The 13513-nt window shown below is 31.1% G+C and overlaps 2 protein-coding genes and 1 non-coding gene across 3 annotated transcripts; 2 read left to right on the top strand and 1 right to left on the bottom strand.

Annotated features, from left to right (window-relative positions):
* Positions 1 to 981: 981 nt before the first annotated feature.
* Positions 982 to 2481, top strand: LOC100160696 (protein NipSnap). Its single transcript, XM_001949932.5, has 5 exons — positions 982 to 1225; positions 1330 to 1536; positions 1641 to 1806; positions 1882 to 2149; positions 2208 to 2481. Exons 1-5 carry the CDS (start codon positions 1155 to 1157, stop codon positions 2354 to 2356), a joined length of 861 nt encoding a protein of 286 aa, XP_001949967.1. The 5' UTR covers positions 982 to 1154; the 3' UTR covers positions 2357 to 2481.
* Positions 2482 to 4872: 2391 nt separating this feature from the next.
* Positions 4873 to 7305, bottom strand: LOC100167541 (N-acetylglucosaminyl-phosphatidylinositol de-N-acetylase). The gene is made up of 5 exons (XM_001947332.5): positions 6744 to 7305; positions 6575 to 6668; positions 6313 to 6509; positions 5540 to 5667; positions 4873 to 5473 (listed from the first exon to the last, which is right to left on the bottom strand). Exons 1-5 carry the CDS (start codon positions 7012 to 7014, stop codon positions 5366 to 5368), a joined length of 798 nt encoding a protein of 265 aa, XP_001947367.2. The 5' UTR covers positions 7015 to 7305; the 3' UTR covers positions 4873 to 5365.
* Positions 7306 to 7455: 150 nt separating this feature from the next.
* TRNAP-CGG lies at positions 7456 to 7527 on the top strand. Its single transcript has one exon. It is a non-coding gene; the product is annotated as a tRNA-Pro (tRNA).
* Positions 7528 to 13513: the final 5986 nt, after the last annotated feature.

Raw genomic sequence — 13513 nt, 5'->3', positions numbered from 1 at the left:
CTACTGATAGACAGACACGAATTATTGATTTTCCAAACACGTCTTATGCACTTGGCAACGATATCGATATGTTTGTTATTTTTGTAAATCCAAATGTATTTACATTTTTTAAAAACATTTCTAAAATTTCTTAAATTTATTTAATACCTACCGGTATTGAAAAATCGAAAAAATTAAAAACCGGTACCTCCCTATACAAAATCGAAACCGAAACCGAAATTGTTTCAATCGGTTTTAAGCCCTGGGTTTAAGTGAGTTTTGACAATATTTAAAGCTCGTGTGTGGTGTGTGTGTAACATGACGTATCGTCGCATCGATGCTTATTCTGCTGTGTGTGTAGACATGTAGTAAACTAGTTAAATATGTTAAAGATTATTATTATATGTCCCAAATACCAATCGTCCCACTGTCCTAGTCCAAAATAATATTATTCTTTAGTCTTTACTCTATGGCCTATATAATAATAAATACAGTAGAACTTCCATATAAGTATATAACGGTCACCGAAAAGAATGTAAATAATGACCGCTATTTAGAGGTGCCCGTCCTACAGAGGTAGAATAACACTTGGATACACTCAACGGGATTAATTAAATTTACCGTTACATAGAGGTGACCGTTAACGGAAGTTTTACTGTATATTTTATATTGTCATGGGCAAATAGGGGGGCTTTAGGGGCTAAGCCCTCCCAAAAATGTCCATAGCCCCCCCCAAACATTTCCTACATTTTGTTTTAAGCTTATTTAATATTATCAAAGTAAGGCTTTAGCCCCCAAATCCCAAACTCTATTTGCGCCTATGTTGTCATGAGACATGAGTGCATCATGCCATCATCACTTGTTGGGAAGGCGTATAGCAAATCGGCAATGGAAAGATAACCAATTATGGTTGTTAGTCCATGAACTTTGTTATCGCCAGAAGACGATACTGTGATAATATAAACGACGTCATGCACACTGCCAGTCTGCCTATAGTGCCTACTGAATAGTGAATTATACTTTATAGTGAATACTGATTACTGACAGAAAGAGTGGTACGTGCCGGCGGACATGACGAATTTACAATAGACTATAGAGGTATACCTATTACCTACCTATTATTTTTCAAATAGCGATTAACTACGTTTTTTAAACGACCGTAATCAAAAATCAAAATGTTTAATTCCATACTGAAACAGTGTACGCTCTCGTGTACAAAACAAATCGCTATACCATTACAATTCAGGTAAATCGGAGTTATATTTAGGCACAAGTAGTAATTAATTAATTAATTTTCATAAATCGTTGGTAGTGTATTAATGTTGCATTGTCCAAATTTTATTTCTCCAGATGTTTGTCTTTGAGCTCGGCAACTCTTAAAGACAACAAAGATTCGGAAAATAACACGAATGAGGGATGGCTGAAGAAATTGCTGGTTCGACGAATAGAACCAACCAAAGAACAACACTCTCGCATGTTATCCGATAAAGAAGTAATTTATGAGTTACAAACGCACAATGTACGTCCCGATTCGATTGATAATTATATGAAAAACTAGTAAGTCATAATTTAAGTGTGATATAGAATTGTTTTCTGTATTAATATGTATTGTAGCCCATAGACATCCAACAATAATATGCCTTTTTTTATTATTATTCAAGTGAACAGGTAGTCCAGCTGTGTCAAAAAATACCCAACTTAAAATATGAACTGATTGGCTCTTGGTCTGTACGTGTAGGTGACCTAGACCAATATGTACATTTATGGAAACATCAAGGTGGTTATGCAGAAATCGATAAAACTAATACAATTTTAATACAAAATCAAGTAAGTTTTTCCTTTTGAAATTTAATTTTGATTAATTTCATAGAAATGTATTCATAGTAGTATTAACTATTTAAGGAATACACAAAATTACGCAATCAATGTGGCCAGTTCTTACGTTCAAGGCATCTACAGTACTTGTTAGCTTTCAGCTTCTGGCCTTCTATTGAATTAAAATCTGGTTCCAACATATATGAGATTCGTAGCTATAGTTTGAAACCAGGTACAATGATAGAGTGGGGTAATAATTGGGCGCGAGCAATCAATCACCGGCGTTCAAACGACGAGCCATTTGCTGGCTTCTTTTCTCAAGTTGGTCGTCTCTACAATGTTCATCATTTTTGGTGTAAGTATTTTTGTTATGAATAATTGATGAAATGAAATACACTATTGATATATTTTAGGTTATAAAAATTTAGAAGTACGTACACAAACTAGAGAAGCTGCTTGGATGTCCCCTGGATGGGATGAGTGTGTCGCATACACGGTTCCACTAATTAAAGAAATGCAATCTAAAATACTACATCCTACACCTTTTTCCCCAACTCAGTAATATAGTTTTTTTTTTTATATGTTATTCTGAAATAATTGTTTTGTGGTCCTTACTTTATTTCTTTTTTATTCATGTTATTGGATCCTAATTTTAATTCCAATAAAATCATTTTTATTTATTAATAATTTTTTATTTGTCTTGTTATATTTACAATAGTGTCAATTTTAGACATTGTTCCCTCATTATAATATCAAAACAACATAATCATAGAAATATAATATGTCTATGACTTTAATAGTATATTGTTGTTAAACTGATTTTTATTATCAGATAATGTGCATTTAATATATTTTATAGTAAAATACATTAACCTAATGGTAGTGAATTAATTTTATCTACTTTTTTTTCAATTAACATATAATTACAATCATTTTTTTAATTAACATATAATTACAATCTAAGGTCAAATAATTACTGTAAGTAATTTTAATTAGGTACATAGTGACGAGAATAAATGAGTTTGGGAGGGCACTCAGTAGTGCCACATGTCAGATTTCAAAATTACATTAGAAGGTCTCTAGGCTAGGTTTGCTTCAAACGTTTGGGGTTTTTCGGGTGTTGTGCGAGAGGAAAATAAGTTTTTTACTTTATTAGCAGATTTTTTTGACCAGATAACCGAATAAAAAACAATGTAGTATGATTTGGTTGATTGAGAGTGTTGGGATTTTTAAGTCATATTAGAGATTATTATTTCTGATGAACCAAGAAGCAGAAACGATTTGAAAAAAAAAAGGTTTAGATTGATCTTAGATTAGGTTTTACAGAGCCTCATATCTGGATGCCGTAAGACCACATTGGTCTGATAATAGCTATATAAGCTGATAATTTATTGCTGATAACTTAGATTGGGTAGATCTTGCTCTGGAGTTGGCTGATTTCCTTTTATTCTTAAAAAAGTTTAGCTTAAGTTAGGTGTCTATCAAAGACCAAATCTAAATTATTCTTGATGGCTGAATAACGGTAAAATAATACGAGGTGTAACAGGTATACGGTATACCTGACAAATTAAATACATTTTGTTCTAAACAATATTTATATTCTATATAATTTACAGACGCTAGTGCTTTCTTTTTTAATATTGAAAATATAAATTAAAATATTTTGAAAAACTATAAAAGTAACCACTTGACTTAGATAATTAATGATTTTACAATAAAAAGTTTTCTAAAATCCTGGTTTACAAATTTGCTATTTAAAAAATAAAAATTGTATATTATACGTGTAGCTCACGAGTCAATTACATAGAAACAAAGAGATTTAAAAATGTTGATTGAAACAAAAGGTATTTAATTTGTCAGGTCTTCCTGTTACATCCAGACAAGCATACAGGGTGTATACTATAAATATTATATTATAACGATAAAGTCTAAAACTAAAAACTAAGTAATTAATTCATGGTTTGGTCTATTTCAGGGTACTAAATGTTTAGGCATTTTATATTTATCACATACAAAGTACAGTTTGATAATTATATAGGTGTAAGTTGTTCCTAATTTTTGGGGATGAAAAAGGTTAGTTTTGTTTGAAGACACAGCCAAAAAAATTGTGTAGGTCCTCAATCATAATAAATTATTTATTTATATATACAAACTACTATGTAATGCTACTATACTGCCCTCATAAGTCATAAGAACTACCCCCATATAAAATTATACAATGAATTTAATTAATAATGATTAATGAAGATTGGTATGTTTAAAGTGTACTTAATTACATTATTGTAGTTAGTAAATTGTTTTTTATCTTTAATTTTTAATTTTCATAAAAAGCTACTATGATATTCATAATCATATTATAGAAAATAAAGAAATATTAATCTAGTACTCAATAATTAATATTAATTATAAATTATTCTTTACAATTGTGATCTGTGTGAATTATTTATGTTCATAGAAGTTATATATAATATGTGAATATGTGCCTTGTGGTAACTGCATATTGGCAATGCCGTAGATTTAAAATATATATACAACTTATTATAATTCTATGGCAGCATTTATCGACCATTGTTATTTATGTAATATAATCATTTATCATAAAGAATATGTGACGAAACTATTTTATTTTATCTCGGACTTACTCAAAAAATAGCAAATTATCTTTTGGCAGAACCAATCTTCAATTAATAGCTTTAATATTACAGTGAACTCTATTATAAAATTATGTTAGTTTTATTATTCCAATTTGTATGCAAGTTAAAAGTTAAAACATAAAGTATAAAATATTACAATTAAAATATACTTATTTATCGCTGAAAAATTTGATAATGATAAAAAAGCCAACGTACACAGACTGATAATGTTCTCAATCTTATGTTTTGTAATAGGTCGATTCACTAGTTTTAACTGACAAAACACGATTGGTACTATTGAACACAAATTTGTCTTGTAGCCCCATGGGTCAGAGAGAAATCAAATGGTACCCTGACATCCCCTTAATATTCATAGCTCAGAATAGATTAAAGAGATCTAGTTCCTGGTTATGACTATAAATTATAGAATTTAAATTCAATAATAATATAGGTATATTATATATTTAATATCATACATAAATTGTTAATTTTTTTACATTTGTACATTGTACTTATATTTTCAAGAACAATTGCAGTTAACAACAATTCTAATTTTTGTTTTTTTTTTATATATACTAAATAGTAAATTTAAATATAATTATGTCATCAATAATCATAGTTTGATATTTGTATTAAATTATTTTAAACATGGTTTATCTAAATTTAAAGCTAAATAATTATGATCAAATTGATGAAAACAAGATTATAGTTTATTTCAGTAATACATTTTGGCAATTCAATCTTTAGTTACAAGGACAACAATTTTTGGAAGATGAAAACTGTACAAAAAAAAAAAAAAGATATTAACAGTAATAACAAATAATGCCAACAATGAGAAATAATAAAACTGTTATAGTAATCAAATTATCACAGTCATGAACTACTTAAATGTATAATTAAATAAAAACTAATATTATTCTATGGTTATAAGTCAAAAGTTATTCAGCAGAAATGGTTGTAAATGTGTTTACTCTAGTATATCTAGAAAATTTCATATACAGTTTTCTGAACCAAATGTACTGAGAATCATGTGCTTGCATTGCTTTCTGAAAACACAAATATTAATAAAAAAAAAAAGAAATAGTTGTGAATAAAAAAAATAAATTATTTACTGTAACACAATTTTGTTCTGTTGTTGAAATAGTACATTTAAAGTCTGAGGTGTTATTGAATAACCCATCAATACATTTGACATATTTCCGCAAAGTGTTGACTGAATCCAGTGAATATAAACGACAGTCTAAATTGTAAATATTCAATCATCAATTATTTTTTATTAGTTATTTCCAGGATTAGAATTCATATGAATTAGTAAGTTTTTTTGCAATTTCTAATGTCAGTAATGTCCACAAACAGTCCATGTTGAGGTAAATTTTCTTTGTCATATTTTTACATATCTTGAATAAAATTAATATTATTGCATTTTACTAAAACGCAAAAAATGCAAATATTTTGGTATATTTTGTTACATGACACAACATCGCACTCAAGAGGAAGTAACAATATTTAGATACATACAAATTACGAATGTCGTAGTAGGTGTCTAACAGAGTTTTGGTATATTTAAGAACATATTATGGTCTAACATTCATTTGTGAAAATTTAAAACATCATTTAATTATTTCATATTGTAATACATTTGAATAGTGTTAATAATTTTAGAACAATATTTTAGATTATAGAACTATTTGAAATTTTTTTGTAATTTAAGCATTAATTTTATCATATTTTTTAGGCGTATCTATTTTATTAACATATTTATTTATAGTAGTATTTTTTAGTAAATAGAACTTTATAACAATAAACCAGTTGCATATTTCATTATTTTTTTAATGCATATAAATCCTAGCTCTAGTTATTACTTATTATATTATATTACACTTACAACCTGGAAGCAATTTATTATACACCAAATGGAATAATGCTAAGTAAATTGATATATGATTTCGATGGCCACTAACACCATAACTGTCAAATGTCAAAACAGTATCAATTTCTAATTGTTCTACGTGCTCAGCAATCTTATCGGACAGTAAAATTGTGTCCCAGTCCACACGTGGGTTGTCCGGAAGCAATGTATTTCTGAAATCAATCACTTCAATAACAACACTACCAGAGCGTGGTCAATTATACCAGTAATAATTTACTTGCACAGCAGTATATTGCCCTCTTCAATGCCCAATATCTTGCAGCTATCGTACAGTTCAGCTTTGCGCAGTGAGCCCTTACCTTCAAAGTCACCTGAAATGTATTATTGACAATCTATTGAGAACTGCCATAAGGCGTTACCGCCGCCACTGCCTTATTAGTTATTACCAACGGACAGACACATCAGGAAAAGGTGTACGTCTTTCATTTTTGACAGCTTCTGTATGACCGGGCCAAAAAACATACATTCATCGTCGGGGTGTGCTGTGATCAATAGCACCCTGTGAGGCGTGTTCTCCAACTCGAGCATCTTTTGCCTGCGTGAGGCCCGCAAACACGTCCAGACGTATCCAACGACGAGAGCTGATGCTGTCATGAGCATAGCCGAACTCAGGTCTATGACTTCAAAAATGTTTTGATGGAATATTTTATACAACATTGTATTCTTATACTGTAGATAGGATCGATGAGTTATTGTTGAACAGTTAACAGTACTTTAGTACTTAATACTTAATACTGACTAGTGTCTACTACTAAATAAGTACTATTATAACTATAAACAACGACTAGGCATGTACAAATTTCGAAGTGCCATGATCCAAGGAGCAGAATATCAGATAATATTCAGATTTCAATTTTCACTTTTCAGCTTCAGACGTATTAAACCACAGATTTCTATATAGTGTAGTATTATTATAGACGTCTGTGTATTAAACTTATAACCACTATCACTTCACTGTCTAGTATCTACGCTATCGATAACCACAGATATGTCGATAACACGCTTTTATTTATCAACGTTTATCTAATTTTTTTTATCTTCCATGTGTTCCGACCAGTTCACATTAAATTACTACAATTTACGGAGGTGTCACAGCATGGCCTGTTGGTCTAGGGGTATGATTCTCGCTTCGGGTGCGAGAGGTCCCGGGTTCAAATCCCGGACAGGCCCGTAATTTTTATACTTTTTTCCTTTTAACCCGTTTGAAAAGGGGACGAAGAAAAGCCCTCCATCGTTTTTGAAAACTGCAGGTGATTAACAACAACCACTGCTATACAACTAGTATACACAAAAGCGTAGCAAATAAGAAGGAGGGGGGGGGAGAATCGCCAAAAAATAAACTACAATATTTAACGAAATTTTAAATTGGAATAAAAATTTAAAAATACACTCGGTGCTACCTGATGAAATTTCTAGCTACGCCCTTGGCTATAGCCTATAGGTACACAATTCACATTCTACACCATGTTCGATTATACTCTATGATATTATTCCAGTCCATAACTCTGAAACGGTGTATAGATAACCGTGTCGGAGACACTTAGACTTGGATACCTATAATTTGTGTTTTAGTAGAATTAATTAGTCATGACATGCTGTCATAGAATTCAACTAATTTTATGGTGAGTATTTATACTTACTTTATAGTCTTTACGCTTTAATTATTAACAGCTAACACATTTAATAGTTACCTACTACTATTTTATATTAAAGAATCTTAAATTATAAAATTATAACAGAAAAAAATTCCAAACATAAATTTTCCAGCATACAAATTATTGTAGTAGAAAGAGGGCAATTGGGTTCGTGGGTACATTACATATTAGGTCTGCTGTACATTAGGTGTCTAGAAGTCATTGTAATGGATATGTCAAATTTGAATTTAGTTATGTAAAATTATGCTATACAGTGGCGTATTTAAGAATTTGTCATAGGGAGGGTCCAGATAATTTTCAGAACACAGAGCCGCGGGGGACAAAGCCCCCCACACCACCCAATTACTCTTCGTTAAATAAATATGCCATATTTATAAGACGATTTAAAATGCTTGAGTTTTTAATTGGTACCTATTAAATAATAATATGTACAAAACAAATTTAAAAAAAGCAGGTAAGTGGATGTCGCTCTTCTGTGCAGTAGGTTACAAGTGGGTCAATGTATAATGGATTGTACTAAACTTGAATTCAAAGATATAATATCATTGTATAACGAAAACGATTCTGAGCGGAGATGGTTTGAGATGGTTGGATATTTTATATTGTTATTATTTATTATAGCCTGTAAGTTGAATTAATATTGAAATATATATTTTTTTTCGATTCTATGGTGATAAACAAAGCTTTAGAAATTAAAATCCCATTTTCAGCAGTTTTTGTAATTTGTCGGTGGTTTTTGCCGTGACATTAAATAACTATTGAGAAAATCAAAAATGACCTCCCTAAAGTACCATCTTGATCCAATTTGCTAAAAGATAAGATACTTCATATTGAAATCAAAGCACTCCTAGTAGAAATTTTGTATACAGGATATAAAAAAAACACCATTGTAAAACCACTAGCTTCATCGCTCAGCTCCGCTTAGAATCTAAAATAATAATGTTAACTTTTATAAAAATATTTCCTAAAATACATCACTTCATTCATTGTTGATCTTAGATAACTTTTCAACCTTTTTAAGGTTGAAAAAGATCTCCCTGGAGTGGCTGTAGATACTAGTGAAGTACAAAACTACAAAATATTTGAATTAAGAAATTAATTCGATATTTTTCAACTATTTTCAGTACCAAACTGATAACAAAAAAATCACGATATTAATTGAGAATGTTGATTAGGTAATGAAGTCTAAAGTTCGAAAATTTTGTACAAAATCCTTCGTATAGTATAATAAAATTTGTTTTTCTTAATCATGTAATAACACAACATTTAACACGAGTCAATTGTGGGGGGGGGGGTGGTCTGGACCCCATGGTTTTAATAACGTAATAAGTACATTTGCACTAATGAAAAAGCGCAAAAAATTATTGAAATGTTCTAGTTCTTTACTATTATTTTCATGTAGATATAATAAAATATAACTTTTTTAAATGTATTATTTTTTACTTTTGTATTGTATTAGAATTTAGAGCCACTTTCTATATCTCTTGTGAAAATTGAATCAGTCATTGAAAACTAAAATAAAATAAATATACTTCAAATATACAAATAAAAATAAAATAATAAATATGTATAATCCCTTCTTAAAATAATTTAAATATTTCAGGTACATTTTTTAATTGAATATAAATTGTAATGCAACAATAATGCAAATAACAATTAATTAATTAAATATAGCTTTACTACTAAAACTTGTAAGTTAATTTTACATTTTACCTTAAAATTTGTTATGACTCACGTAATATATAGTTAAAGGTATTGAATGTTGGTATCAAAATGTGATGTAAATAACTATAATAAGGTAAATCGCGAGCGCATTGGGCGAATTTGTAATACCTAGTTGGTTGAAGTTTCTACACAGTGCCCACACTACCTCACGTAAGTAAGGCAAACCCACAGTTCTAAAATCCTAGGTACGCCACTGCTCTTCAGGCTTAAATAATATTAATTTAATATTAATTGGTGACCTTTGACGCAGCTAGGGAGCATAACCCCCCACCGGGACCTCAATATTGATTATTTTAAAAACAATAGTTTTATTATGTGGGCTGTAGCCCCTTCCCAGAATTTTAACCCTAGTTGCAATGGCATAGCCAGGAATTTTGTGTAGGGGGGAGGGGGGCTAAGTATACAAACACAATACGTCTTTTATTTATCTTGATAAAATTCTATGGTCAACATAGTCAATGGGGGGAGAGGGAGGTATAGACCCCTTACAACCGAAAAAAGCATTTTCCTCATATGCCGTTTCCCCAGTCCAAACTAAAAATACGTTTTCGCACGAAATATTTTTATTTATAGGTAAAGGCGTTAAATTTAATATCTAATGCGAGCGAAACGTCCAAATTTTTTTTCAGTTTGGGGGCCCATTCAAACATTTCCCTGTAACATAAATACTATACCTACCAATCCACCGCTGACCATGAATACACAATAATAATCATTTACTACACGCCTACACATATACCTATTCATGTAGATGCAAATACACACACGCCACATACGCCCTTTAAATATTGCCTAAACTCACTTAAACCTGCATTTTGACGTCATTTTAACCTGTAATTGTGATTGTTATGAACATTATTCTTAACCATTAACCATATCGAAATAGTATAAAGGTCTTAATAGTTTGTTCGTCACGTTGAGCACATTTGCCCACTAGTCAGAATGGTTTTAATTCAAAGTAATTCTATATCTTACAATATTATATATAGATATATTGTAAGAGGATAATCACAATCGTAACTCGATGGATCTTCATCACATTCAAATTTAAAACCGTCATAGGTACTGTGTACAATTATTCAATATTTTCTATAAAAAAGAAAAAGTAAATGCCAATGAATACTTGTACATATTATGTATATATAGTCTATAGGGTGGTCATCTGTAGGCATAAATGAAGAAAAAAATTGCAAAATATTCAAGTTACCCCCGTCGTATTGGTTCTACTATTTAAAAAAGCATAATACACGAGATATAGCTGCAGGTAAAAATCACACCTGGGTATGCATACGTAAGTTCCTACACGAAAAAAATTACCCTGAATACAAACTTCCTTCCCACTTTATTCAGATTTAGGACTGACAACTTAAATGTAGTTATAATAATAGTAATAGAAAAAATTAAATTTTCTTCGTCTTATTGCAAAAGCTCAAACACTTCACATATAGTCATTCTGTGTAATTATTTTAAAGTTATAATCTGATAATTTGTTATTGATATAGTTTCCCCCTAGTATTTGGGCTAGTGCTAGTTCTGATACAAGTCTTACTACAAACGCTTGCGAAAGTCACATAATATTAGGACCATACTTACACATTATATTATTAATTTTTATTATAATATATTTTGGACCAACTATACGTTCAAGTTCTCAGTCCTAAGTCTAAATACATTTTCGTATGGGAACTTACGTACGGGTGTAATTTTTTTACGTAAGGGAACTTACATATGTACCCACTTACCTGCTATGTTTCGTGTGGGAACTTACTGAACCCCCCTATAATAAATTCCAAATTAATCATATCACAACATCCAATAGGTACTTATGACGTGTTATACATAAAAAAAACCGTGATACTGTCATAGATATATAATAGTATACTTTAGAAGTTTCAAGTAGTAAGTACCCAGCAATAATATTTACAATCACAACAAAATAACTAAAATAGTTATTCTAGGTTTTTTTAATATGTAATTTCGTCCAAATTTGAACTTAAAATAACTATAAAAATGAACTGTGATTATGTATTTTTTAGATTTTTTGGTAACAGAATTAACTATTGACGTGGAATCTTGTTTTAAATTTTGAATCCTTAAATATAAAAGTTGAACATTTTATACATTTTTAACTACAAAATAGTTGTTCAATTTTAAATTTGATAAATTTTGTCAAAATTCGATCTTTAAATGCTTATAAAAAAATTGTGCCTATGTATATTTAATATTTTTCAATCGCTATTGTAACAATATATTAGGAGCCTTGTATTAAATGTTTACACTTTTTGGCCCCACAGATAAAACTTTATTGATATTCATAAAAAATAAAAACAAAAAAATTTAAATATGATATTGTCCGTAAACTGGTCAAAACAAGTTAAAATATTTTGAAAATTGTATCAAGTATAATAATTGATAAAATAAACATTCAGTAAAATGTTCGTGTATCTACAGTTATTCGTTTTTGAATTACAACAAAATAAGAAAATCGCTACACGAGAAATTGAACGAATATCCAATGTTGTAAAAATTTGAATTTCAAACGCTCATAAAAATTTAATTTGACTTGCCGGTAGACATTTCTTTTTTTTTACAAAGGTAGATAATCTTAAAGGCAATCTTGTATTACATTTTAAAATCTTAGATTTAAAATAAAAATTTTTTAAAATAAAATGTGGCGTCAAATAAAACCACCGGTAGAGCTGAAAACATTAAGTTCCCAGTATTTTCATCTATGGTAGAACCTTTCAATGGCCGTACCCCGACCTCCTCGCCTGACCATGTCATTTTCAGCCCGCTATATCATAGATACCTATAGCGAACCATCCGCTTATATTATAATTGGCCTATGTAGGTAGCCCGTGTATGCCTCCATATTAATCGATAATGTTAGATATTATAGGTACATAATATATCTACGGGTATCTTCGAGTCCCGAGATAATTCGCTTTAGTTTTCCACAAGTTAAAACCATTTAATAGCTGGTGTTGAAATGTTGAATATTCACATAATTTATTAAAATATATTTTTTATATTTGAAACGAGTGCATATTACAAGAGTTGTATTTATACTGGCCTATTACAAATCAACAGACATCTCGTTGCTTTAGGTTTGATTAAAATACACAACTTGTAATTATTGGATTTCGGTAATTTATAAAACTGCTGTCGTTTATTTGAAACCATTTAATATCGTATTGCAATCAAATCAAATCGTATTGCTATTATGATAAACGCTAAAGAAAACCAATCGATTTCCGCTGAGAGGGAACAGATAATGAGCGTTTTTGCGGAGTTGAGGTCGCAAAGTTCTATTTCCCGCCAAGATGGGTCATGGATCAGACCGTCGCCGTTATAGGGCTGGACAGCCACGAACACGATCCCGCGCCCGATTTCGAGGCATGGCCGCGTCGAACTAACTGCAACGTCCAGGACACAGATGACATCACGGTCGAAGCGGATCGGCCAACGCAACGACGCTTCAGGTCAGACGCCGATATATTAGGGATTGACCTGATCGTAAAGCCGGCTGCAGCACCGGTCGACCGCAAGATCCAGCTACCAAACTATGCGGGTCCGGGCGTCCGGCATTCCGGTCCGCAATAGCTATCGTTGACGCCGCATTCAACTCGCCGCTGGTGCTGACAGTGGACAACGTAGTAGTCGATCCGACCCCTGTCTTGCAGCAGACGCCGTCAACGCCGGAGGTCCAGTGGCGGCTAACGGTCTAGGTTGGACGTGACGACTACCCGGACAGGAGGCGGTGGTGTTCCGCCAGG

Source organism: Acyrthosiphon pisum, chromosome A1 (genome assembly GCF_005508785.2).
Source record: "Acyrthosiphon pisum isolate AL4f chromosome A1, pea_aphid_22Mar2018_4r6ur, whole genome shotgun sequence".
In the NCBI taxonomy this organism is placed as follows: Eukaryota; Metazoa; Arthropoda; class Insecta; order Hemiptera; family Aphididae; genus Acyrthosiphon; species Acyrthosiphon pisum.
Note: the sequence above shows the minus strand (reverse complement) of the source record. Positions and strands in the feature narration are given on the sequence as shown.

Coding starts and splice junctions, on each gene's coding strand:
- LOC100167541 (XM_001947332.5), bottom strand. CDS start 7,014: ATGTTGTATAAAATATTCCATCAAAACATTTTTGAAGTCATAGACCTG. Junction 6,510..6,574: donor GGCAATATACTGCTGTGCAA/GTAAATTATTAC, acceptor GATTGATTTCAG/AAATACATTGCTTCCGGACA. Junction 5,668..6,312: donor TAATAAATTGCTTCCAGGTT/GTAAGTGTAATA, acceptor TTTACAATTTAG/ACTGTCGTTTATATTCACTG.
- LOC100160696 (XM_001949932.5), top strand. CDS start 1,155: ATGTTTAATTCCATACTGAAACAGTGTACGCTCTCGTGTACAAAACAA. Junction 1,537..1,640: donor GATAATTATATGAAAAACTA/GTAAGTCATAAT, acceptor TTATTATTCAAG/TGAACAGGTAGTCCAGCTGT. Junction 2,150..2,207: donor CAATGTTCATCATTTTTGGT/GTAAGTATTTTT, acceptor GATATATTTTAG/GTTATAAAAATTTAGAAGTA.